This window comes from Corvus cornix, chromosome 4, assembly GCF_000738735.6.
Source record: "Corvus cornix cornix isolate S_Up_H32 chromosome 4, ASM73873v5, whole genome shotgun sequence".
NCBI classification, from domain to species: domain Eukaryota; kingdom Metazoa; phylum Chordata; class Aves; order Passeriformes; family Corvidae; genus Corvus; species Corvus cornix.
Window position 1 is genome coordinate 11,484,636 of NC_046334.1, and position 27,894 is coordinate 11,512,529.

At 38.4% G+C, this 27,894-nt stretch overlaps 1 protein-coding gene across 11 annotated transcripts in view; it reads right to left on the reverse strand.

The window, feature by feature from the left end:
• Positions 1–27,894, reverse strand: part of INPP4B (inositol polyphosphate-4-phosphatase type II B) — a 312,737-nt gene that overhangs the window by 17,351 nt on the left and 267,492 nt on the right. For all 11 annotated transcript variants that reach the window (XM_039550506.1, XM_039550513.1, XM_039550504.1 and 8 more), the window contains 4 exons: positions 26,724–26,864; positions 23,938–24,035; positions 19,217–19,329; positions 16,196–16,350 (listed from right to left, as the gene is read on the reverse strand). In XM_039550506.1, coding sequence (XP_039406440.1) covers positions 16,196–16,350; positions 19,217–19,329; positions 23,938–24,035; positions 26,724–26,864 — 507 coding nt within the window. The remainder of the gene's footprint in view (positions 1–16,195; positions 16,351–19,216; positions 19,330–23,937; positions 24,036–26,723; positions 26,865–27,894) is intronic.

Genomic DNA, 27,894 nt, shown 5'->3' on the forward strand with positions numbered 1-27,894 from the left:
GTCTCTTGAGTACAGAATAATCTAACAACTGAAGAAGTAACAGACAATCTGAGGGCAAGGAAAGAGTTATCTACTGAACACTTGCTTCCATAAAGAGGACATACTTTATTTAGAAAGCTTCCTCTCCCTCCCATTCAAATGATTAGGTGCATATTTTCACTAAGCAACACTGATTATAAGTTCTTTCTCAAAAATAAACACATCAAATCACAATGGTAGAAAAATTACAGCAGCATTTCTGAAATACTGAAAAAGTTTTGAAGAAAAAAACTTCTACACATCTATCTACTCAAAATGGCTAAATATTCGCAGAATTCATAGTGTTGCCAAAATTATGTAAGCTAAAATAACTTTGCCCAGAAGAGTTACCCAGTAAAGTTTTTCTGTGAAAATAGATAATTAGGATAAGGGCATTATAACTACATTGCTTAATGGCTACTGTTCTCTATGTAAACAAGGAAAGTACCCAAAGTGGACTTTTACCCTTATTTCAAAGCATGCAATAGTTATTTTATCATATGAATTGAGCAAAAAAGCAAAGGAGACAGCCAATATATTGTAGCAGCTGAAGTTTAAACAGCAACTTAACAGTGCACTTTTAGCTTCTTACACATTTCTTCTTTTTAATACCTTCTGGCTTCCTTGACCTCATGATAGTGAATAAATTAGTGTCTAGTGACCACTGTATGTCTAAAAGCACAGCAGGTGATGATGCCAGCAAAATTTTCATCATGCTAAGTTTTGCCCTCCTACCTTTATTTCACCTTCCACTGCTTACCATGATAACTACAGAATACACTTCCAAGATCTGATCCAACTCCTTTAAAAGGCAACATTCCCTAACCATGGGTGGCAAGTCTTTGGGTGCCAAATTTAACAGCCTAGGCTTCCCCTACATCTACAGAACAGCCTCAGGAAGATTCAGGGCCCCTAAATCAGGCAACTAACCATCCCCTCCAGGAGAGTACTGGGAACTTGAGTCCTTAACTAGGCATTCATACAATAGATATCTAAAGTTTTATGATAGAAACAGCTTGATTTTAAGTGTTGCACTGAATTCAATGGTCTTTGGAAATAACTTCTCCAGTGGCAATTGCCCAATGTTTTTTTTCCCCCATCTTCACAGAGCTTAATGATCTCCAGCCCATACTTGTATTGCCACTGCATCACCTAAAAAAATGAACCTCACAAGCCTCAGATTTTCTCTCCAGCACCATAAACGTAGTCAAACGATGAGTAACAACATAAACTTTTTAAGCGCACTTGATGACAGAGTATTTCTGAAGGACGGTCTTGATTTTTCTCTATAATGTGAATAGAAGAAAAAACCAAGAGATTTACAAGCAAGCTTGTAAAGTTGTCTGGTTTGGGCTACATTACGATGTGGTACAGAACATTAGGCTTTGCAACAAGATTAAATGTCTTTGTTTCTCTTTCGGTATTCCATACCCAATGGAGTATGGATAGTGAGCTTCAAGTTTTTACTTTTGCCATGTAAGATCATTTGACTTTTTCCTCTCCATTGTAATATGTATTTCATTTAATAAACCTTATAATTAAGAAAAACCCAACCCTAGTCTATTCAAGGATTACAATTCAGAGGGGGTTCATTTAATTCCAATAGATTTAACATCTGTGGTTTAAGTTGCAGAGAGCTTCAAAAGTAGCTATTGAAGTATTACATTGCTTCATTTACAAAGGAAATTGGATGCCTAATGCATTTTGTAGTGCAACAATAATGAAGCTGTAGTATTTGCATAAAGCAGCCCACAGTAATACCAGGTGTTGGTCCTGTCTGAAAAAAGGTCTTCAGACTTTTGCTAGCCCAGTGTGGACTCATTATTCCATCTGGTTACACATTAGCAGAAAGATCAGTGAAGTCCTCACTACAGAAAGCCATATTTGGGGAGAATTGATACCTCATCTGTGCCTGAAAAGCCGAATGCATGGGGAGAAGGTGCTTTTTAATTTAACTATTGGCGTGGACTGTTAGTGGAGAGCAGACCAGCCAGAAAGGACTGACCATAGCATCATAAAAATCTGCATTCCTTTCCCTACTTGGGATAGAGCTGGTGCAGCTGCTTGGAGCAGGGCATGGGACAGGACTCACCAGAGACCTCTGACAGCAAATTTCTAGTCAGTGTTTGCTGGTGTCATTCTTCTAACTTTGCTAGAGGTATTCCAGTTTTATTTCAGGTAAAGGTTGTTTGTCCATGAGTGTAATAAGTGTATGGGGCACAAGCCAGTATTTTGGAAAAGACATAAATGTCGAAATTCAAAGCACTTCAGGGAGACGGTGGCTGTTATCAGCACAGTACTTACTGGACTGCACAGCTGGGATTATGAAACATGTTCGAGTTTTGCTTTTTGGTCTGATCTTTCTCTGTTTCAGGGGATCAGTCTCTTTATCTTACCAAAATATTATTTGCTAGAATTATCTCATCCTGATAATCATGATGATCATCTTTTCATCTTTTGGGTATGTATTTATGTAGGTCTAATTCAAACCTAAGAGCTGAACTCCAAATGGTGTTACTGTATTAACTGTAACAACAAGCAAAGCACAATATTTCAGGGTTCAATCTGCTCAAGAGAGAAACACTCTCAGAATAGAACCATGTCTGGAAAATATCTGTCCTGTGTCCAAGCATCCAGATAAGCATGCAGGAGGTATACTGTGCTGTGAGTTCATTACTGCCTCATTGCAGGTTTTCTACATTGGAATTAAATTGAGACTGAAATGAGTTTTGTTATCCCTATTGTGCTGCACGAAAGAAGATTCTTTGTGACAGCAGGAAGAATGATTGCCTTTGGGATAGAAAACATAAAATTTGAGATACATCTGTCACAAAATGATTTTTAAAAAGTGAACTAAGCCTACAAATACTTTTCTAGACTACAGTGCTCAGCACCCTCTTGCCAGTGAATACCCTTGGTGTGAAAGTGAGAAAATGTGTCTGATTTGAAAAATGTTACTGCACTCAAGTTTCCCTGAAAACCAAGAACAAGAGCTTGATCACATTATATGAAATGACCACATTTTCCTGGAGCTTCTATCCCACCAAAATCTTCATCTACAAACAAGGATCAACACATGAAGATAATAAACCTACAGGGCAACACAGGACATGAAAGTCTCAAGTGTTTCAACTTTTAATTAAATCTTTTAATTGCCAATCAAAGAATGCAAAACAAAGCAGAAACCACAGTGATAAAGAAAGTACTCTAAAACCAGTTTCCTGTCTTGGAAAAATATTTGCAAAGTTTGTAAGCTATTTTAAATAATTCACTTCATTAAGTCACATAATTAATCAGCAATGTGACAAACAAAAATGTACCAATTCCTACATTCCTATATTTGCATATAATTTTGTGTGTGTGTGCATGTTATGTGCACTCTCACACCGACCAACATCCTAGGGAGACAAATCTTTGATGTATGCAAGGTTGTCTTATCAAGCATCACCAAAAGATGATTTCAATCCCCTTTAGCCAGAAAAATATTTTATTGACTTTTGATCTACTAGATTGAAATTATGCAAATTACATTCAGACAGACAATAAGCACAGTCACAAAAGAGTATTCTAATACTTCTGTAGAGCAAAGACAGCATGAAGCATAAGGCTATATTCACACTAAGGGGCTTCATGGAATTGTGGATGCCCCATCCCTGGGAGTGTTCAACACCAGGTTGGATGGGACTTGGAACAACCTGCTCTAGTGGAAGATGTCCCTGCCTATGGCAGGGGGTTGGAACAAGGTGATCGTTAAGGTCCTTTCCACCTCAAGCCATTCCGTGATTCTATGAAAGAATGTACTTTTCTCTCTGAGAAAGAGCAGAAGGATGTAAGTTGCTACAAGAGCACAACAGTATTTACAGAATGCAACAAGGCAACTTAACAGGGGAAAAACAATCCTACAGAAGCAAAAGCAAAACCCCTCTACCTGGCAGTATGTCTCAGGCTACTTCCACTGCACAAGAGAGAAAATAAGCAACATCATAGTGGTCTGATATGTGCTAGCTCACTTTAAAAATAAATTCAAGACGCATCTTCACATGGCAAATGATCTGCATCTGAGTAACAGAAATGTCAAACTAAGTTTAACATGATTGTCTACAAATTTGCAGATAATACTACTGTGGCAGCAAATTTTTACAGAGAAAGGTGACATAGGGAGCAACCTTCTCCCCGAGGCGACCACGCAGCAGGAAAGTAAGAGAGGACTTTATTCAGGATGATGTTGAGGGAGGACTATCCATCAACACTCAGGAGCTTACACACCAGTTCAGCAGTGTCCAGAAGGCAGAGAGCCTTGAACTGTGCAGCCAGCATTGCTGCATTTGCTATGTCAGCATGAACCCAAGTAGCAAAAGGGAATGTGAAAAGAGAATTAGTAATGTGCAGAATAGTGAATATCAGTAAGGTAATGAACATTATTTACAAGCTTTGCTATTGCACAGTCAAGTACAGCAACAGGACTCTTATTTAAAGCAAAACAGCCTATGAGAAGAAGCTCTTGTAAAGAAAAAGTAGATTCTAATTTAATTTCCAACAAAGGAAGGACTGTGATGTCATAAGGAACTTGGCACCTCTATATTAAGCTTTCTCCCACTTAAGAATTGAAAGAGATACAAGTGCATTTCTTTCTCTCACCCTTTGCTTGTGAATTATAAGCTTTTTAAGTCAAGAACATTTGACATTAAAAATTGCAAATGGAATAAATATTCTAACCAGTTATAACCAATATTATCAAAGCAGACTCTTGTGGATTTTCAGAATCATTTCATGGACCTTTGAGAATGAGATATTGTTGTAGCTGCTTGCCTCTGCCTGATGCTACTTTGATCACTTCAAAACCAGCAAATAATGCCTCTGCCACAGGGCCAATTTAGCCATTTTTATTTGCTTTTCTAAGGCTTTCAATATAACAGCCATTTAGCTGAAATAAACTTAGAACAGAGACCATGCCAGTCTTGGTTAAACTATCTGAGCTAAAACCCAAAACAAACAAAACCAAAAACATATGAAAAACATTGCACAACAAGCTGTTGTAGACCCTTCCATCTTCTGCTTATCACACCACCACAAGGCAGTTTGCTGGAAGTTGCAAACCTTTCTGTGCTGATTACTTTGTATTCTGTAGATGCCCTGCTGTCAACAGTTTTGAATGAGTTATAAAGGGATTTACATAAAAAAATCACCAGCTTTGGAGCATTGAGGAATGATTTTTGCAAAATGAATATAAAACCCAACATTATTTTGACAGGAATTACATATTTTCATCAGACTTGTCAGTTCACCCAAGATACAAACTATTAACCAGATGATCCTACAACAGGGTCTTATAAAATACACAACTGTGTGATGAGATTACACCTTAGTCTTTCCAACGCTTTAGTAATCTAAACAAGTTCCTCAAATCTGATAATGCTGACTGTGGTGGGGCTGAGGAGTAAATAATTTTTTTTTTTTTTAAACCAGGTGTATCTCACTGACATACTGTTGATAATAATCAGCTGATGCCTTTTTAGCCTTTCTCTAGAAGCAAAGGGTACATGTTAGTTCTTGGTGTGAGGGGAAGGAACAGGAATCTGTGCATTCCCTCTGAGCACAGGGACTGAGTTCAGCTACATTGAAATGAGGGATAAGAAGCCTCAAACATTACAATGTCCTCTCGAGTGAAAGGAAATCTGCAGTCAAGGGGGAGGCTGTAGCATTAAATTAAAGCTGATGATATGTCAGGAAACCTGTATGATGAATGAGAGGGGTAGAAAAGAAAGATTTCTTATAAATGTACTACACGATAGTTTCATACAAGGATAAGTGAAGTTCCTGAGCACCACATGTGGAGGCATCTTCTGCCTCACTAACAGGTAACCTAACTAGGAGGCTGGGTCATATACCAAAGTATTTCATCCCATGACAGAAGAGAGAGGGAACAGTGATTCCCTTCTCGCCGTCTGACCTCCTGGTCTAAGGGATGTTAAAACTTGGCAAAGCCTTTCCTGGAATCACAAGACTCTGCAGAGGTAGAAACTTGCTCTGGCACCTTCCTGGGGCATTAGGAGCATCTCCAAGAGAGGAGAAAAGCCAGGTGCTTTTCCCACTGCTGGAAGACAATACACACGTGGCAACATCCAGGCTGGGGAGAGAAGACAAGCTGCCAGGGAAGTAAGGCCAGAGCAGGGCACAGGAGCAGCACTGAAGATGCACAGCCAAAGCAGTGCCCAGTGATTTTGGCATTAGGGATATGTTTAGAACCACAGTATGACTGCAGCACCACTAAGTCCCAGGGCTGCAGAAACTACTTTAACTGTTCTAGCAATAGGAGTCAACCATGGAGTTGGCTGTGCATTTTGGGAGGACTCCAACATTTCCTTTGCATTAACTTCCTTATAAACACACGCTTTCTAGTCATACAAATTATAGTAGAGACTTAAGCTATTAAGAATGCAAGTTCCCAAAATTATCTCCCAAATTTATCTCTGGATGATCCAGAGTACAGGATAGCAATATAATGCTGCTAGCTCTATTACTGGGTGTAATTCCAGCTGACTGCAGATAACATCATGAAGGTAGGAAATACATAATAGGTATGTAATAATCCAAATGGAAACTCCTTTGGTGACTCCACTGCAAACAACTACCAGGACTTGCAGGTAAACACTGAGAACGAACTTGTTGCTGCCAGCTATGCCAATGAAAGGTTGCCAGTGGCTGCTGTAATGATAAGGACACGCTTATGAAATGTCAATCGCCAAGCTAGAGCTGCCACAGAAAGCAACAATGAGAAACTACTACTAAAACTAAGTCCCTCAGCTGAGCTGAGAAAGGCTACTGTCAAAAGAGTTCTTCAAAATACCACACACCAAGATGTTACTGAAAGAGAGTAAGAAACAGAGAAATGCTCACTGGAAAAAGAAAACAGCAGCAGACTGAAGGGAGAAAACCCCCATACAACAAAGACAGTTTCTCAGATGATGGTTATAAAATAATGGGGGGGAGGGGGGAGGGGGATGGGGCAGAATAATGCCTCTCCTTCTATTTTGGTACCCAATATGATTTTAGATTCTTTCCCTAAAGAACCTGAGATAGAAAATTTCAGATCCAGTGGCTGAGGTTGAATAGGACCATAACTATTTGAAAGCAGAACTGTATAACAGAACGTGCCAGGTGGCCTTATGAATACATAATAATAAATGGAAAAAGAGAATATGGAGATGGAATGCCAGATTCTCTCATGTCATGTACGTAACAAGCACCAGGCCAGTCCCCAGAGATGGTGGCTGGCCCTGAGCCTGCACAGCACCCCAAGGGATGGAATTGAAGAAAGAAAACTGAAACCGGGGTGATGGACAAGAAAAGATGATTAGCCAAGCAGGGAGCATTCTGACAAAAAGAAACTAAATTTATGAAGGGATTAAGGGAGTCTAAAATGAGAGCAAAGATAAACCTTGAAGTGTCTGTTACCTGCTTCCTACATAAGCCACCCAGAGCTGTAGCCTGACACTGCATCATCTTTCTCCTGAAGAAATGCAGAATCTTCTATTACAAAACCACCTTTTTGAAAGAGCAGCTGGTTGTTTCTCCTTTCTGTGCCCCCTCCAACCTTTCGACAGTTTGTAGGTTGCTGGGACCACAGGAAGGAAGTTATGAGCTCTCCCTGCCCAAGTTATATTCTTCTGAAAAGAACATTGTTTTAGAGGTCAATAACTTCTTGAAGAGATTGCACGTTTGATAGCTTTAACCAGCTATTGTATGCTATTACTGCTCTCTTACTCTCATTTCCTGCTTCTTTCTTATCTAAATTTTAGACTCTGCAATGTTCCTCTTCCTGGAATTTAGCTGTACATGGCCAAACCCAGAGTGATTCAGCTGTAGGACTTGAATTTTTAACACATAACAAGCATATTAAGAATGCAAGTTCTTTTCCCCAGGACTTTTCCCACATGCTCTTCCAGGAAATCTTAATAAAGTGAAATATAACAGGAAGAAACCTGGTATTACTCAGTCTGGCGATTATAATACATCTGATCTTTGATTTCTGGTAAGACCTAGTCTTTCATGGAAGCTCTAAATAGACAATAAAGCACCAAATGAATGAGACAATTAATGAAGTTTTCCATAAACAACTAGAAGAATCTCCAAAGTGAACACCAAACAATATTTTAGGATAATCTAACTGCTTGCATGCTAGATTTGTCTAACCATGACAGGTGAAATCCAGGAGAACTATGGGCCTGCAATATATGTATGGCAGAAGTGACAGAAACACTTTCCATTAGAAGAGGTTTTTAGGAAGCATTTTCCTTTTTAAATTTTTTTTTTTTTTTGGTAGTTAATCAAATGTAGTCTTTAAATTCCCTTCTGCTCTATTAAGCATCCAAACACAGAGTGTGGCACTAAATGGGAAACCAAATTTATTGGATAAGCTTTTTCCATTTGGCTGGTTTTAAAAACTAAGTGACCATAGAGTGCACATGGTAATTAATTACACACATTTCTCACTGTCTATACTGAATAATTAAAACATTCACAGAGAGCAAAGACAAAGCTCTACTCTCTGTACTCTCATTTGGATCAAGACATAACAAATCTAATTTGGGCTACTTAACAGATTGTTTACCTCATCAATATCTCAGTGAGAAATAAAAAGTACAAATCAGAGCAGAACAACTCAGAGCAGGGCAAGTTTTTGATTGGAATTCCATGAATCCAGTTCTTCTTTGGAGAACTCTGGAACACACAACCTGAAGTCAAAGGGCAAAGGGTCTCTTCAGCAAAAAGATCACAGGGAATCAAGGGTCGTTTCTTGTCACAGAGTTGAAACCTAAGCATGGCCCGACATTTTCTTTTTCAACAGAAAAAAACTTTCTAAAAATATAAAATAAAATATTGTACACTGCAATTGATATAGTAATATGTTTTCCTATTATATAAAATTTACTGTCAGGTTCTGAGTCCTCTTGAAGCACTCACCTTCCCTAAGTAGTCACTGAAGGAGGAAGAGGTGAATTTCAAGGACTCACTCACCCAACACTGGTGTCAAAATATAGACACAATACAGATTTCTAATGGCTCTACCTTCCCATCATGCACTGACAGGAAAACTAAGCATTATTTCAGAATTCTTGCTTACTGCCTGCTACATTGATGTACACTGAGTCACTTCTCTAAATATTCCTTGCAAAGAGTGGCAGAGGTTTTCACTGTTTTCCCTGGAACATGCCTTCCTCCCAAGTGATTGGTCCAATAATATTTATTATAGGTTCCAGAAGAAAAGTAATTATAATTAAGGTTACACAATGCTTTCCTTTAAGAACCTACTCTCAATTGTTAGTTCATTTTGAATGGGAAAATTCCAGCTTACAATGTCATTTAGAGAAGAAAAAAAATATAGCTTTTTTCCCCCATTTTTTTGAGAGAATTACTAATACCTCCATGATGAAGAACAGGATTTGATACTCTGCACCAAGATAATAAAGATGTGAGAGATGCAACTATCAAAAGAGCCTGCTCCTGCAAGACTCTCAAATCTCTTCCTAAAAAAAGCCTTGTTAAAATTCAGCAAGTACATACTTTGAGGATTCAATTTATGCCAGGTCAAGGGGCTGGACAAGGCTTTTCCTTGCTGTTTTTTCCGCTGGCAGAGGATGACCGGTATAACATGAAGCCAAAGCCATAAGGCAGGGGACTGGCTCTGCTGTTCTCTCTGTGCTGTGACTGAGGCTAGTGCCCAAATTCTGAACAGGAGAAGAGGCAGCCACGTGTCACAGAGGAGAAAGGAAGGAAATATTCAAGCAAAAGTCTAGTGAAAAAGAGGAAGATGAGAAAGATCACGTGAGAGAGTTCTCTGGACTCTGACTGGGGTGCTGATCAGAGAGAAGTCTGAAACCAGCACTTAGGAAGAATTTGGAGAAATGAGGTGATGAGGTGGAGAATGAAACTTCTGCAGTCAGCTGGAGAACATCCCCTTGCAAAACATGAACTCAAACATCTGACCCCAGTGAACCAGACAAAACGTGTAAGGCTATATCATAAAACAACTGCCAATTCTACTTACTTAGTTTGTCCATGTAGAAGTCTGAACCTCAGGACCTTCAAGAGTGCAAATAAAGTGTGCATGGGTTGCCTTTCTTTTATTTTTTTCCTTGGTTTAAGGCTTTAAAACCTGAGAATTGCTTTAAAGATACATTATAACATTCAATTCTATAAAATTGAGAAGTTGTATTAGAAAAGCCTAGATTTAACATAGCCTTTTCAAGCTACTGTTTGATACTTTGCCCACAATGATTGTTTATAATCGTCCTCCTCCTTCCAGAAGGATGGTCAGAAATAGACCTTAATTCTAAAAGGCTCCTGCAAGGTGTCAATGGCATTGACTCTCATCACATCTTGTGGTCATCTCTCTCCATTTTGTTTTCTTTTCCTCTGCACCCTGTTGCTATTAAAAATCTCCAAACCAGTAATTTAGTTTTAGAAAAAAAAATTGATGGTGGTTCAATGCACCAAAACTGGACCTGTTACTTAATGCCCAGGCTCCTGTCAGTACATCAGGTGATGAAAATCACTAAAGCTTTTACCTCAAAATATAGATGTTAAGTTTCTAGAGAGCCATAGAATAATGTAAAAATCTATATTGAAAGTCAGGCTCTCCATTTTTAAGTTTTGTTTACACTGTGCTAATACTTTTAGAAGGAAAAAAAAAAAGATGGAGAATGTCAGATGGGCTGGGAAAAAGGATTGGTTGGAGGAGAACTGTTGGGGTGGATCAGCCTGCTCTCAGGCTGAAACCATCAAATGTCAGTCAAACCAGGGCTATCCACTGGGTGGATTTCCCCACCCAGGACAGTGGATCGGAAGGCGGACCAGACGAGATAACTGAGGTCTAGGTTACCTCCCCCTGGGTGGCTCCCAATCCTAAATTACCTCCCCCTGTTCCAGAAAGTTCTCCCTTTTGTAGTTATTAATTGGTTCCCTGTTATGACTCCTGCCTCCCTGTTTTCCCCATTTGTTCTGAAAAATTCTATCCTCCCCTCTGCTTGTACCCCATTGGTTGTTTTCCCTTTCCCTGCCTTACTCCACCCCCCCATAAAGGGGGCTAGCCCGCGTCTCCTCGGCGCTTTTTGCTGGTCCCTGGTCCTTTGTGCAAATAAACGTGTTGGAACTCACACCAGAAGCCCCTCCCGCCTTCTTTGCCTCCGGGCTAACTCCAGCCTGATCATCGGCTGCTGGATGTGCTTCCTCTGAGGAGGAGCCAGCGCACACACCCATCTCACGCTGATTCCACTGAGCCGTCCAGCGAGGACGCTGTGGAGGCCAGCGCTGCGTCCCCTCTGCCCGAGGGCACGCCGGGGCTTGTGCTGACAAGCCCCCGGTTGCGTTAGAGAACTTGTGCCTCCTCTTCTGTGTAACCCCTCATGTGCTGCAGCTCTTGCCACAAGCTCACAGGGGCAGGGTGAAAGCTGGGAGATGGGAGAATGGCACAGAGAGATATGCACATGGATCATCCCTGTCTCTAATCCTTTTGTCCCTTTGTTCTTGCTTCCTAGTCCATTTGGCAATTACAGCTCTGGTGTTTGGTACAGGCTCTTCCCTGGCCAAGTGTAGCTCAGCACCCAGAATATCTGAAAATCCCTGATTAAAGAGGTATTACAGCTTTTTCTCCTCCTCAATTCACACATCTTTAAAATATGCTGTCCTCAAACAGCTCTTTAAAAAAGGAAATATTTTCTTCATAATTGGCTCATCAAAAGCCCAATACCTCTTGCCCAGATCATTCATTCTTGGAACTTGTGCTTCAATGAGATTTTTGATAGGCAGTTTATCTAAAATACCCTGAAATATCCTTAACTGCTATTCCAAGTGGATACAGTGTGTCCCATATGGAGTCAAATTTTGTATTCAGTGTCAGAAATATGTGACAGGTGGTGTACCCTGCTAAGAATGAGGATAAGCCTGACAGCATGGAATATTCACCACAGACAGTGGATTTGTCATTTCCTTTGTTTATTGCTACTTTTGAGGCTTTATTGAAAACATGCTCAATGACAGGAGATTCTGAGGTTGTTCACTACCCACAGCCTCCAAAAGGGATCCTGTCACTGAAACAATAAAGCTAAATAGGTTCAGAAAAGAAATAAATTTTAAGAAAAGAAAAAAAAAAAAAAATCAAAATTTTTTTACAGAACTGCTTCATTATGCACTGCCCAGCAGGGTCCTTCCTCCCTTAACAGTGGCCAGCTCTAAAGACAAGAAATAGAATCATGTGACAGATACTGCAATGAACTCAGGTAAATCAGTTTTGTGCCCCTACTGTCTCTTGGAATAGAGTTAACATTGAATGATAGGAAATATTCATGTATTGGTGAAGGGAAAAATAAGAATATTAATGCCTATAAAAAATGACTTGGAAGTGGCAGCGGCATTATAAACAGTAATATGATGTGAATTACAAGCACTTGATACAGAGGAGATGATATATTGATTTTCCTCATTCCACACTATGCATGTCACTAAGATCAATGGAAGTCACATACCTATATCAAGGAAATTATAATATGTGGAATTATTTATAGAATGGCTGCTTCAGGTACACACTAATTGCAGCATCATAATGGGCCAACTTATGACTGAGGACAAAGCCATCTATTACATATTGTAAATGATAAATCTTGCATTCACATCATTGCTTCATTCACCACATTTTTCATAAGTGAAAGGAAGATATAACAGAAGGATTCTTGTATAGCCTTTTTTTTTTAAATAAAGAATCAATAAACATTGTATAGTTTATCACTAAAAGACAATGGTTCCACTTACAAACGAAGTCATTAAAAACCGGCTACTGGCAGTATTTTCCAAAACAGGGTTACGCAATGTACACCAAAGCAAAGATGCTGAAACTTCAGGAATCACTTCTGGATTGCTCAAAATTCTGGGGACCCCAAAGAAGCTGAAAAGCAGCAGCACACAGAAGTTCAGCATCTCCAAACTTCTGATGGCAAGAAAGCAGGGATCTGTAAGCACATGCTTCCCTTTTCCAACAGTCAGCAAAGCTGTGTCAGCACTGGCAGGAAAAGAAAAAGCCTTACAGCTACACAGGCACCTTTATAATTTTCATATCTCAAAATGATGGCATTTCCAATAAAGGCTGCTTTTGAATCACCATTTACTTCTACAGCTCACTTAGTTTCACAGCAGTCTCTATCTCCTACTGTTAACTCTTGAAAGAAGCCTTTCAAAGATCAATCCAATCTGTTAGGATTCTGGATGTTAAAATTGAATTTTTCATGTCTACTTGTTCTTTTGAAAGGCTTAAAAGCAATTTATGGCAATCAGCATAAAGGGATTTGATTGACAAAGTTTAACAAAGTGATCTAGAGAAGATTCATTGAGGAAAAACTGCTAAAACTGTAAATTCAATGGCAAATAGTTTTTCTCTGCCTGCCCTTGAAACAAAATAGGTTCTTTTAGATGTGAAAATAATTCTAAAAGCTCCTAAAAGTACCTAATGAAAAGTTTAGAAATGCATAGCATTATCTTTCAAATCTGCAAAAGTAATCAAATAAAATGAAACTACAAAAGGACAAGTACCCCAATGGCTACCAAACAAGTCTGTTGACCTCGTTCAAACAAACCTCAAAAACACAGTTGCCAAACTTCCCTCAAGTGAAATACAGGACATTTAGCTGAAACACCTGTGGAAATTAAGGGGTTTTTCTCCTCTCCTTTGCCTATTTGCTCTTTCCTTCCCAGTTTGTTGTCTCAAATTGCCTTTCTCTGCAATTCTGCTTTCCCTGTCTACCGACAGGAGCAGTGCTCAGCTGGAGGGTCCCTGCCAGGCCACCCAGGCAGCAGTGCTGTGTCCCTTCCAACACTGCTCCAGAGGCACTCCAGCAGTGGGCAGTAGTCCCTGCTGAATGTCTGTGGCACCAAAGATACAACCCCCCTCCCCCCCCCCAAGATAGATCTTAAACTGCCAGGCCGACTCCCATTGGGAGCACTGTGGAGTGAAGTACTGTGCTCCCATTTGACATTTTTACTCTTCTGTTCTGAATTTTTGGGCTTGCATTGACCAACTCATGAGGGGAAAAAGAGCAATTTGGGAGGGAAAAAGAGTAATCTGGCTGCTTTTCTTTTTTTTATATTTTATTTTTAAACCTCCAGTTACATGGACAGTGTTACACTGAAAACAACTAGCAGAGTTAAAATATTTATTAATTTATTTATTTATCCTCATGGTGCAAATTATTTTGTATGCTACTGCCACTACTTGCAAGGTCTTTGCTTTAATAGTCATGCAATCCTACCACCCGAGTAAAAATTATTGCCTCCCATCAAACACACCTTTCACCTACTTTAGTTCACGTTTGAAATTCATTTACAGGGTAGGAGCAGGATAAAGCTTTTCTCTGTTTGAAACTACAGCATAACCAATAGATTTTACATTTTTGCAATGGTGCTTCAACCTCATACATCCATCTGCTAATTTAATTTTTAAGTATTATTCAGATTTTTTTGTCTTTAGACCGTTCTTTTGTGACTTCAAATTACTGTTACCTGCAAATATAACTAATGTGTTAATCTTCTCAATTTTCAAATCAGTCACATGATATAAACCCACTCAAAATCATTCACATTTTGATCTACAAAAACCTACTAGATTTTTGTACTTGCAAGTTAGGGGTTTTTTAAATTATATTTATGTCTGTGAAAATTTTCCAATCCACTACTCAATGCTATTCTAACATTATGATGTTTTTATATAATTAATTAGTTTTCCTGGTAACTTACTGTAGCTTACACACTTCTATGTTTATTGGAGACATAACAGAAAAAAAAAGCATTTGAAATGCCAACACAAATGAAATTTAACACAGAAAACTCAGAATTCATTAATGATAAAAAATGTAGTTATGGAAGACTGCACACAAGTCATTCACTCACTGAATTACTGCAGAGACTGAGGGATTTATGCAAGGTAACAACACATACAAAACAATACAGCTCAGTTCAACATGCCACATTTCACTGCATTAGCAGCACCTTGTGAACCAAACCTACAACTGAGCCATCTCTGGCCATTTACTCTTTATAAAATTACCTTTTTTCCTTTAGAACAGCTACCTTTGCCAAAGGACAAAAGGACATGTGGGTAAGCCTACAGTATTAATCGAGACATTAAACACCTAATAATAATAATAAATATGAATGGCAATAATAAATATGAAGGTCCAGAATTACCCATTACAGACTGTAAACATGATTGTTTACTTCATATGATCTGTGCAAATCCACCATACAAACAATTTGTGTTTCACTAAAGTCCAAGAAAGATATGATTCAGTTACTTCTGTGCAGGCTGACCAAAAGATTTTCTATCAGTTTTACAGTGACCTTTGTTCTATGTTATTCTAGTGTTGTGGATACATTTTTAAATACTGCTATAGAAAATATGATTAAAACTGTTATGATTAAAATCATATGATTAAGCTCATTAAAACCAATGATGAAAGTTTCTTTGGACAATCTAGCATCTGGCTTCATTTTATGATCAAAACTTGTTTGCTCAATAAAGTTTTTTATTCATCAAAGACTCAGGTAATGAGAAATCTTTACATCTTTTAATTACACATTCCTGAAAACATCAGCCTCAATTTTCTGTTTAGAATAAAACATCATTTAATTAACTTTTTTTTAAAGCACAGTAATGACTTTATCAGATATTAATGGCAATCACCAACAGTCCAAACTTAGTTGGATGTTTCTTTTCAATAACACAAACTAGGAAGAATTGCCATCTGTAACATATGCTTCTTTTGCTTTCACAGTATTTGTATAAATGTTACACAAATTATTTAATGACTGTGTAAATGTTTTTAAAAAATACCCTCAAAACTGAAAAAACTTTTTTTAAAACCACTGCTGTTCAGACTGCTGCTCAGATTCTACAGTCAGTGAGCTGACACTCTGAAGGTTTCACATCTCTATCTCAGAAACTGTTAATTACTGATAAAACACACAGCTGCAAAGACCCTGCACTCCAGAGGTGACTTACCAGTGGTCAGGCTGCTGCTCAGACTGTGCTCAGCCAGGCCCGGGCTCTGCTGGGCATTTACAACCAGCTTTAGACCCTCTGTGCTTGTGGTCCTGGCCTAGCTCAAAGGGCACTTTGGAGCATTCCACCTACCTCCTCATGCAATCCAGCGCCCGAATGAAGAAGTCTTTGTGCAGCTGATGCTCGTCCCTCAGGATGGAGCACTGCTCCAGTGTCACCGACATGGATGTCCTGTCTTTGGCACTTTTGCAGCAGGTGAAGCGCACTCCGTTCAGCTTCCGGCAAATCTGAAACACAGGCAGGCCCCACAGGTTGGCCCTTCTCACACCAGGCAGGCTGTGCAGCCCCTACAACTCTGCAAGCCCAGAAAGTGCATACAGAAAGCTACAGTATTTCTCAAGAAGCAAGCACCTATTAAAAGTTAGTACCGGTGCATCCAGTTCCTGAACTTGAAATAGGACTTCTGTTAGCCTAGGCTATAAAAAAAAACCAGTTCCTTCACTTAATCTAGTGACCACCCTGCTCAATGAAAGCTTAATTGTCTGAACACCTAATGAATAAAGAAAAACCTTGATAAGTCTTAACTCACGAACATGAATGCAGCAGACTAGCTTCTTGTGAACATATGGATTCAGACACATCTGAACTTAAATAGTTTTTATTTTCAACAGGAAAACTGTTCAATGTGTGACTCACAATTAATAAAGTTTAACACAAATGACTGCCATGGATTGTCTACTTTTACTTACTCTTTGAAAAATTTATAAGAGAAACATGACATTTTTGAGGATAATTTCTCCCCTTAAGAATAATCTGTGGTTGTACCAGTTCATTAGTTTATACTTCGGTTTCAAACAATATTTGACTAGAAGAAGAAAAATTTGAAGGAGAAATGCCATGCCCAAGTTTGCATCTACCTTTCACCACATATAATTTGTCCTGAGAAAAGGTAATACTTTGCCTTGCTTACACCTATCCCTGGAGAATCATAGGCATATCAGTATGAAACCCCAAAATGTTTATGAGAAACATAAACAAGGCAAGGCAATAAATTAGAGCAGCAATCATCCAAAGGAACTTCCCACATTGGCTATCATGGGAGAGCTTGTAGGATGAAACTGGAACATGATCTCCATAGTGCCACTTCAGCAAATAAGCATTTCTCCATCTGTTAAGTGCATTCTCAGGAATTCTATTAAAATCAATGTCCCAGAAAATACTTAGTCTTTAAGGCCTTTGTGATACCATGGTGAGGACAATCTCAAAAGTTCAATTCAGGGAATCAATTAAGGGAATCATACTTAGAACCTGAAGAGGTACAGAGTAGTGAAGGAGAACCTATGAGTGTTTCTTCCATCCCGTAATTCAAAATTTTAAAAGTGAAATCTGTTTAAAAATTTGCACAGTTGCACTGGGATTTAAATAAAGTACTATACGATAATTTTCTTAAATAATGCTGTGAAAGAAGTGTTTAATTGAAGAGATTAATTCTCTTTACAATAGTGTCTTCGGAAGTCCATGAGTCATGGGGGCTATTCAATGTGAATGAGTCATTAAAAAAATTTAAAAGATAAAAAACCATAAAAAAATAAAGTCATAGAAAATCCCAGGCAATTACTCTGGATGAGTGATGGGCTCTGATGTAGGGAGGACACAGGAGGAGAAGAAACAGACTTAACTTCTATTAGATTTATTCTTACAGTCCTGTTATATCAGGGATTACATGTAGGTCCAGATACATATGTGGAATCTCATACACCTACTGCAATAAAAAAGTGATATTGCACAGCTACTGCACTGACAAAGTTATATTCTTACATCCTTATCAAAAAATAAATGGAACATAACACAACAGTGTGTAGATCAATGGAACCAGAAATACACATTTGAGAAAGTTAAAGTAAGGGAACCTAAAGAGAAATAGAATTCAGTGAAGGGAAAACCTGAAGCATTTTGTTATATCCAAAGAATGCTTTTTACCCATGAAATTATTTTCAGGAAACCCTGAAGAGATGGTAAAATACAACTTTCTATACCCAAAGATTTTGCACATTCTGGCATATTCTTTGTAACTCATTTTATACTGTACCTTCTACTTTTTTAAAAGCAATGTTTCATAGTAATTGCAGGACTGGTACTGCAAGAAAACCTTATATTTTTACTTACAAAGGATTTATACTGCAATAGCATGTGATAATATTTATTGACCACATGGCAAAATGTTATTAGTAATGTGAAAGTTACAGCAGTGTTATTAATACAAAGACATAGTTCAAAGACATAGTTAAGATTGTCTTTTCCCCGGTGTTAATAAAAAGTCATGGAATTTGTTATTAATAATTTTGTATCAAATATTTATTTGCCGTGAAGGGTATATACATTTGAAAGTCTCCCAAAACACAAAGCCTTGCTTCACTTTCAGCAGATACCAAAAACTCCCTGCTGGTATAAGACGGCAGAGATACCAAGGGTACTTTTCTAAATATAAGACAACTGCCTGGCTGAATTTCACATTCCTGAAAAGCCTGAGCTCTTTATAAACATCTAAGAGTTCTTTTCCTGGCCTTTTTTTTTAATATGTATGCGCAAACCCCATAGAATTGGGAAACAGAAAGGAATTATGGGAAAAAAGCAAAGTAAGTATTAATCATTGTTAGATAAACAATTTTCTTTGTGTTCTCCCTGTGTCTGATTGTCTGTCCTTTGCATCTCTTTTGCAACAGTTATTTGTGAAATTAATTTAATTACAGAAAATCAAAAGCTGAATGTAGTAATAGTAAAAAAAAGCCAGAGCAAGCAATCATGTCCCACATCATACCTCAAGGACATGACAAAAAAGAAATTATTTGGAGTAATTTTATATTATCAAAGAATGGATATGAATCAAATACCTTGAAATCTGGCAGGTTCTACCAGTTTAAAAAGTGCAAAAAAGAAATTATCTGCAATTTAAGTGGAGGAAGAAGAGATGCATTTATGAGTGGAATGAGTGACTATGAGAATGGGTATGTTAGAAAATTATTTCAGCACATCTGCCTACTTTAACCAGTGAGTTCTCCAATCATATCCTTAAAATCCATTGCACTTACAATATCAGCAGGCTTATGAAAATTAGTTCATCATCATCAATTTCTTTGGAACAAGAGAGCTTACCGTCGCAGCCAGCCACATGATTTCTACATTCTTTCTCTTTTTGGCCTGGATATTTTGATGAAGACTTCCTAGCAATCCCTTTAAATCATTTTGTTCTTGAAAATGGGGCAGACCTGGAAAAAAAGGATGATAAAGTTGCTCATTATGATAAGGTTGGTGATATGGTTGTCCTGACTAAAGAATGCTCATGGTGAAGAACAGGTCTATTATATACAGCCTTGTTTGGGAACACAGGATGGAAATTACCAGCTAAATATTTAAGGAAGAAGCAAACCTTATGTCTGAGTATTGGGTTGTCCTTCCTAAGATACTCATGTGGAAAATTAAAGTGTCTTCAACCTTTATCTTATAAATGGATGGTGAAAAACAAAATCAAATCTCTGCTGTAGTTCTGTTCATCAGCTATTACAGACATTCAATGGAAATCAGAAAAAAAACCCTGAATGTATTACAACCTGCTCTTTGATGGGATGATTTATTTTATTTTAAAGTAAAAAATTTTGGTTTTGTTTTCAAATTGATACATCTCATTTTTGTTTTGAAATGTGCCTTAATTTTGTATATAATGTAACATAAGGTTAAACAGCACTAAGTATCCCCTCTGAGGTTTAACAAAGTGTATTTCTCAGTTTGAAATTAAATGGGACTTTATTTTGAAGTAGAAAATAATTTCAGGTTTAGTTAAGATCAAAAATTTTACCTGTTTGTTCTGGGTATGGCATCTAAGATGAAGTTTAATTTGTCCTACATCTCTAGCAAAAATTCAAGAGTAGGTGATTTAATTTCCTCCTCTGTTTCATATGTATATATAGGAGGGTTTTTTCTAATGTAACTTTTATCTTCACTAGCTTTGAAAATCAGTAGAAACAAGCAGAATCTGTTTTCTGAAATTATTTCTTCTCATGGTGGTGAAGTAAAAAGAAGCTTAATTATTGTTATCACCAAAAAAGAAAGGCTCAGAATCAACTGGGACAAAGTAAAACTAAATTGGTAAATGAATACAGTTTCTTGAAGGAGAGAAAGTAAATTGTCCATCCAGTGAGGGGGGAAAAAACCAACAACCCAGGCCCCAAACCCAAGCCCAAAAGACTTATACTCAATTGAAAGAATAAAAATGAGAGAAGTATTAATGAAGGTCAATATCCATTCTCCTAACCTGATCCAAGCTGGAATGATCCCTCTTATCAACAGGCTTTTAACTTTTACATCTAATAAATTCTGTAGTTTCCCTTATCCATGATTCATAGTAAGAAGTAATTTAAATATATTCAAAAAGAGCGAAGTTGCTTTACTCATACTGTGCTGTCTAAAAACCCCCAAACAAATAAAGAAACAAATGAACAAACAAAATAAAAAAAGGGAGGAAAAAGTACAGTCAAACTAGTTTTGCAATAATGTCAATGTGGATTGTTTTAACTGTGTATTACAAGTCCTGATTGTACACTTAGATTATGCAGAACACATAAAAACACATCACAATCTGCTAGACTATTACACTTATGGCTGCATCTGTTTCTTTTAAACACAAAGTACACAGTGACAAAGATGCTTCGAGATTATGTAAATGTATCACTAAACACTTTATCGCTTCTAGGCAGCTTTCCTTTGGTCCACAGCAGAAAATGAAGCATCTCTGAGGGGTGACTTCACCACAGGTAAAGCAAGAGTCTCCTAATTTATAGTACTGCCCAATCAGTTGCACCTTGACTGGAAATGATCAATTGCTTAAACTCCTTGGGTCCCCCACAGTATTAAACCATCAAATCAGGCTCATCGATTATAAGGAGGAGGAGCCTGGAAGTACCAAACAGCCTTTTTGTTTTCAGTTAATTATCTACTACTGAACAACAGTCTAACATTTTTGGACCCTTAGTATCCTTAGCTTTTGTTGGGGTTTTAAGAGGTCTAGGTTTTTTTCTGTTAAAGGAATTTTTTCCCCCATACTGTTACTAAGACGACAAATCGCTGGGTGCTTAAGAGAGACAAAAGACCTGGCTGCTCCTTTTGTTTCACCTGGGTGTGTGGGCATTTGGGTCTCCAGCGTTTGGACAGAGAGGAGTCGGCTTGCTTCGGCTGCTTTTCCTTGTGCTGGAAAGCCCCGGGATCCCAAAGCCGCCTTCCCTGCCCCGCTGGAGGCCGGGCTGTGGCCGCCTTGCCCTGCTGCTGCTTCGAGCCTTCGCTACGCTGTAGCCGTGCTCGCCCTGCCTGCCCAGACCTCCGGGGGGTTCCCCGCTTGGATACATCGCATCTGCCACCTGGGATTTGTGCTCGTCCCTGCCGTTCCAGCCTGCCGTTCCAGCCTGCCGTTCCAGCCTGCTGTTCCCGAGAGTCCGGCCAGACACCGGGGCCAGCTGCCCAGGGGTTTGTGAAGCCTTTGTTCCATCCCTCCCTGGGACCCCAGGCCACCAGTGCCACGTGCTCCCTGAGCTCGCTCCGGAGCGCCCCCTGCAGCCGCGGGGGAACCATCGCACCTGCCCTGCTCACCGGGAGCCGCCAGCGCCCCTGCCGGCTGCGAGCGGAACTGCACCCGAGGGGAAAGGGCCTGACAGCCGAGAAGGCTGGCACTGGGTTTGTGATTGTTTGCTGGTACTGCCATAGTTATTGTTATTTGTTTGACTGGTTATATATAAAATAGTAAAGAACTGTTAATCCTATTTCCTACGTCTTTGCCTAAAAGCCCTTGATTTCAAAATTATAATATCTCGGAGGGAAGAGGGTTGCATCTGCCATTCCAAGGGAGGCTTTTCTGCCTTCCTTAGCAGACACCTGTCTTTCAAACCAAGACAGCTTTTCTATAAAAGCAGTACCACATGGGTCCCTCAACCAGAGCTATATTTGGCCAGCATTTTGGTAGGAATCTTTCTGGGAACACACTCCTATTTTCAGTTTCTGATAAAAGAACATAAGATGTTAAGAAACAGGTGAATGATGGAGTGTATGTTCATCTTAAAGAAGATAGAAAGTCAGTGTTTGCTTAGTTACAAGCAAGAATCTTACTGGCAAGGGAAAATACAGACATGAGAGGAAAACTAATAGCAAAGGTGGCAATACCTTTCTGGGAGTGGAAAATTGAATTTTTTATAGGGAATATATGAATGAAGCAGCAGGCGAGGGAGGCTGCCAAAGGTGGATGCAACAGCCTGGCAAACAGGGCTGTGAGTCCTCAAATTCTGTTGGGCTTTATGACCACCATCTGGAACTAACAGCTTTGGGAACAGGGTCCTGCATTCATTTTGTAGCACAGATTTGGCACTACAGGAAATTATCCGGAAAGGTGGGACAAAACCATCAAAGAGCCTTCAACACTGAATGCCTCTCACTTGGCTACAGCACCGGGGCTGCTGCCAGCTCTGTATGGAGGTTTGTCCTCCAGAGGTGGGGGAACAGGGGAGGGATTAAAGTCGTCCCCCAAATGAACAAGTTTGAGGGCTTCACTTTTTTCCCAGCGGGCTGGTTTAAAAGGCACATTCCTCCAAGGCAGAAGAGTGATTCTGTATAATGGCAGGCAACTACTGGGAGGGCAATGGAACCAACAGGTGCTTTGTGTTCTATAAAAATTTGTATAAAGAAGAGACTCAGATCTTTAAGGTAGAGAAAAAAGAAAGAAGAAAGAAGGTTATAATAACCAGAAAAGAGATGATGAACTAGACAAGATTAGTTCTCAAAAGCCTGCACAGTCTGAAAGAAGTCCAGGAACTGTGTGGCTCACTAATAATCCTGCAGGAAGGCAGTACAAGTTTAAATTCTGTTAATGAAAACCGCCAATACTATCTGCATGCAAATTTGTGCATTTATATAATCGAAACAATTTATGAGGTAGCAGATCTACCTTAGTCCTAACTCTAGACGAGGTTAGTTTTTCAAGGATATTTTCTTGGCAAGATTCCCCTGAATTAATTACCCAACTTGTTGTATGAGTTTCTCTGTAGACATCCTAGAAATACTAGGTCTGTGGGTGGATGGATGGGCATCCTGCCCACCTTTTAGGAACAGAGCTTTTGTTTCTGTCAAAATTATTAACAAATTAAAATCATCTTGATATAAAAGATAAACATGTATTCATACACAGTGACATATCAAAGCTTTACACAGGATTTAAAAATCAGGCTCTTAAATCTGCAACATTTGAGACTATAGTTTGGGCATTAAAACTACTTTAACAGGATTAGATTGATGCAAATGTCTTTTCAGTCCTTGCTTTTAACAATCAGAGTTAAGAGCATAGTAATGTTTATGATATCGAATTTCTATAAAATTGGCATACAGGGCCTAGTCTAATGAAACCTTGTTATTCATATTTTGATGATGTGGCTCTTTGCCTGTATTTGCATCTGCAGATTTCTCAGTGATTCACCAAACCTCAATACATTTTCAGAATAAGAACAGAGGGAATGACCGAAACTGATGACATTTCCCACTGAATATTTCTGTCCAAATACAGTAGATTCAGACTGTCCTTTACTTGAAATATTAAGACACTTATTATTTTAATAACTTAAAATAGCTGTTCAGTTCATCATTACTCTGTTTCATTCTCTCTGTAGTTTCTGCTGTGGCATTGGGCCTGAATTCATTCTTGACATCAGCAGGGCTGTGTACAGATACAAAATGTTTAAATTTATGGAACAAGTTATGTGATTCTGCTAACATTACTGTCTTATAACCTTTTACCCATCAAAGCTTTTCAAAGCCATCTGGATATTGCATTGTTTTGTACTCACAATCAGGAGGCATTTTTTCCGTAAATAACTTGTAATATTCTTTGAGAAGTTCTAAGTTTTCCTGGTTAATGTTTTCCTGCAAAGTGGTATCTCCAAACCTAAGAAAATGCACAATAAATTATGAAAAAGAACCCAAACCCACAAACCAAAACAAAGATAAATTATCCTTCACCATTATCTTTGCATAAAGAAATAACTTTGATTTTATATTGCTTGTTTTATAGTGCTGAATGTATTAGATTTTGTCAAACGTGCAGTAGTTAAGTTCTTGTGTGCTTTGGAACTAATTTTTGGAAATGAGATCATCACTGATGGATAATTCATCCAAAAATTTATTAACATAGTAATCCATTTACAAATGTGCAGTAAGGCACTTATTATTTTTGCCCTCACAAATCCTGAATAAATGAAAAAGCATCCTGGGGGGATTCCAAATGGGACCATAGGCAGAGAACACCAACTCCTCCATCTCTTACTGCTGCTGTTGCTTAAGTATATGAATTTCTACAAGAGCTGGACAATACTGAAGAGACACAAGATGGAAGAAAAGCTTATCTACAAACTAACTATAGTTATAGCAACAAATACCTTTCTCTCTAAGACCAAGATTTCTACAACAGCCAAGTTTCACCCTCCAAAAAAATAAATCTCATGGTACCTCTCATGGTACTACAGGAGATGTGATTGTAAAGACAGGAATGTCCCCTGGGCAGTTAGGGCCAAGTTTTTGCATTTCATCTTTAGAATAGCTTTGAAATTGAAATGGAGGAGTAAAGGAAGAGAGGCATGGGCAGGTAAGTGAAAAACTCAGGTAGAGAAAAGGGGACACAAACCAGAAGATACCAAATATACTGCTACATTGTGTACAAGTGAAGCAAATATTTAAATTGGACAAAGAGGGAGAAGACTCGGCTACTTCCTCAGTAGCCACTGCTGCACTGTCACATGAGAATGTTTCCTTTAAATCAGAAATAATCTCAAGTGTATTCTATCAAAAAACAACAAAAAAAGGAGATGTTTTTATCTAATAGAGTAACATTTCCTAGAAATTTGCCACAAAAATGTTTTTATATTCTCATGTTCTATATCCCACAAAAGCCCCCATATTTTTAACCAAAAATCATGTGGAGTTTTCAGTCTCAAAAACAAATGTGCAACTTTAGGAGTTAAGCAATATTTTTAATTAAGACAAAAGCAGACTGTAACTGCATGTAGGAAAGCTGCTTCTGCATTGAATTGATTTGCTTGGTAGATATTAGTACATATCCATATTTATAGATATGCGGGTATTATTTTTTCTCTCGTGGCTTTCTTTGTGCACAATGTAAAATGACCACTGTGAACAGTACCTCCTGCCACTTCACCTGCAAGCCAGGCATTTTTTCATGCCAACTCCTCTACAAGTCCCCATGTAATCAGGCCATTTTTAAACCTTGTCAAATCTTTCTTCAGAACATTTGTAACACTCAATCCCTCCTGCCTATCCTACCCATGTAAGCTCTCACCAACTTGCTTCTTGGTTACCACATACTGCCTTCTCTCTTATTTTGGAAAATTAGATGTGCCCCACTCACAACTGTCATGCTTTTGCACATTATCACTTTTGCCATGTCACTTCTCTCAGCACTTTCCTCTTTATGGCATCAAGAATAACCTATTTTCATTTTCAAGAAGTTCCCAAATTCTCTAACCAACTACCCAAGTCTTTCACCAGTAAAATGCCAGTTCTTACTGTCTTTTGATTCAATCTATGTCTCCCATTTCAATTTTCTGCCTAAATTTTCTCACATATCACCACTCATCTTGGAAAAGTCTCCAATAAACATCCACAAACATACCTGATGGTCTTCTTTAACAGACTGATTTTACTTGGCTCTCTACAAAGAACAGGAGGTGAAACTCCTGGGGTGCTTAAATTCTTGCCTATTGTGCAGGTTAAGGATTTTCCCTGCCTCCCTCTATTTCTCCAGCTATACTTTTGCTCTTGAGCTTCTAGCAAATGCAATCTAAAGACAAGTATTATGTATTTTGGATGCTATGTTAATAAAAGCAGCTAGAAAAAAAAAGTTTAAAAAAAGTAGCTGTCTGTGTTGACATCTTGACTTCTACCTTGCAGTTTTAGCCCTGCACAAATGTGGTAATTTAACATGACCGACAGATACACTTCTCTTGGAAGAAAAAATTATTACGTTGGTGAAACTTTGACTGTTATTATACTAATTAATTAGTTTCCAGCAATCTGTTGCAGAGGAGTAATAATAAAATATCAGAACTTCATCAGCTTTCATGTTTCTACACACATACTACTAATGCATTCCCTATTATTACCTACCCCTTCACAACCCTGGAAAAAAATGGAAAAAAAAAAAAAACCCTGAGAAAATTTATCTAGCATATGACTTGTCCAGACTCTTCAACCTCACCTTTAAGATATAAGCATTTTTATTTTTCAGACTCTTGTTTGAGAATTTCAAAGTACTACATACAAACAAAATTCTGCATCTGTGAAACAGAAATCCATTTTGCATCTGTGTCCAAGAGAAACATAGCACCAACTCTGTGAAACGAAGCCCTGCTTATGGTCCTATCTTCATTTGGACTTTTTCATTGTTCTGCATTGCTTCACAACCTGTGATTATTTCCTTTAATGCCTTTTAAAATATACACTAAGTCAATGTGAGACGGTCCAAGAGCAAATAACAAAAAAGATTTCTTTTTAATCCTGAGAGATATCCTGTACCAGCATGTAGTACTTGGACAGAAAACGAAACATGACTTTTTCTTACCTCTCTGCCAGTGTTTGCTGTTCATTGATTCCAACATTAAAGAGCACTGGATACATGCGAAGCAGCTTTCCTTCTTTAATCTCTTGTGGCAGCAGCTCAAACATCTTTGCTGGAAGCTGGACTTCTATAATGTAATGTTCACTAGGAAAAATAAAAACAAGAATAAGGATGGGGTTCTTGATTGGTTTGCTTAAAATAATCTTCATAAATTATAGAGAATGTGTAGACTTATAAATCCCTCCCTTTTTCCCTTAATTGAACCATGAAAAAGGATGATTCAGCTTGCTTGTCTTCAGAGCATAACCAAGCTATATGAAGAAAGGCAGGTAACCATACACTAACTTCTTTACTGAAGTGAAAAGAATGAAATTACTAAGACAGAAAGCAGCAAAAAAATCCTCTGCTAGCAAAATATCAATAAGAATACCTCAACTCTTAAAATACATCTTGCTGAGTTACAAAAACAACTTCCTTCCAAAGTAACAACTTGATCTGATATCTACTCTAAAAGTAATATGAGCAAAAACCTTTCACAAAAACTCAAAGTGAAACTGTTTTCTTCAGTGGCTGTATTTTCTCCCTGGGTGAAGAAAGCATCACCAATAACAAAATTGTCTCCGTGAGCATAATAATTGAAGGCTCATTACACAAACATGAATCCTGTTTTAGGAGAAGGGATATGATATATAGTAGATTATATTTGTGTTTGGTCTGACTTTATGAAAAATGTGCTACTTTGGCTGCCAGGCCAAATTCTGATCACGTGGAAGCCCCAAGTTGGATTTCACCTGCCTTTGAGAACGGATGCCTGACCCCACAACAGAAACAATGGGATGCTGCTAACTTTGCTTTTATTGTTAGAGCAATCAGTCTAATCAAAAAAGAACAGACTAGAAGCAAATCCATTTGTTTCCAGGATCTGGCATTTTAATCAGAGAGGGCTGACTGATAATGGAGACTGAAATTTTCACTCCTGCAGAGAACATTTGGAATACGACACCACCACCAAGGGGTATTATAGCAACAGGAAGGAAGGAAGATATATCCTGCCTACAGAAGCCAGGCCAAGGAAGTCACACAAGTTTTGTATGTAAATTTAATATGGATAATTGTTTGCACCTATTTAAATAATCATGAAGTCCCTCCAACTCTTATTTCAATCTTATAATCC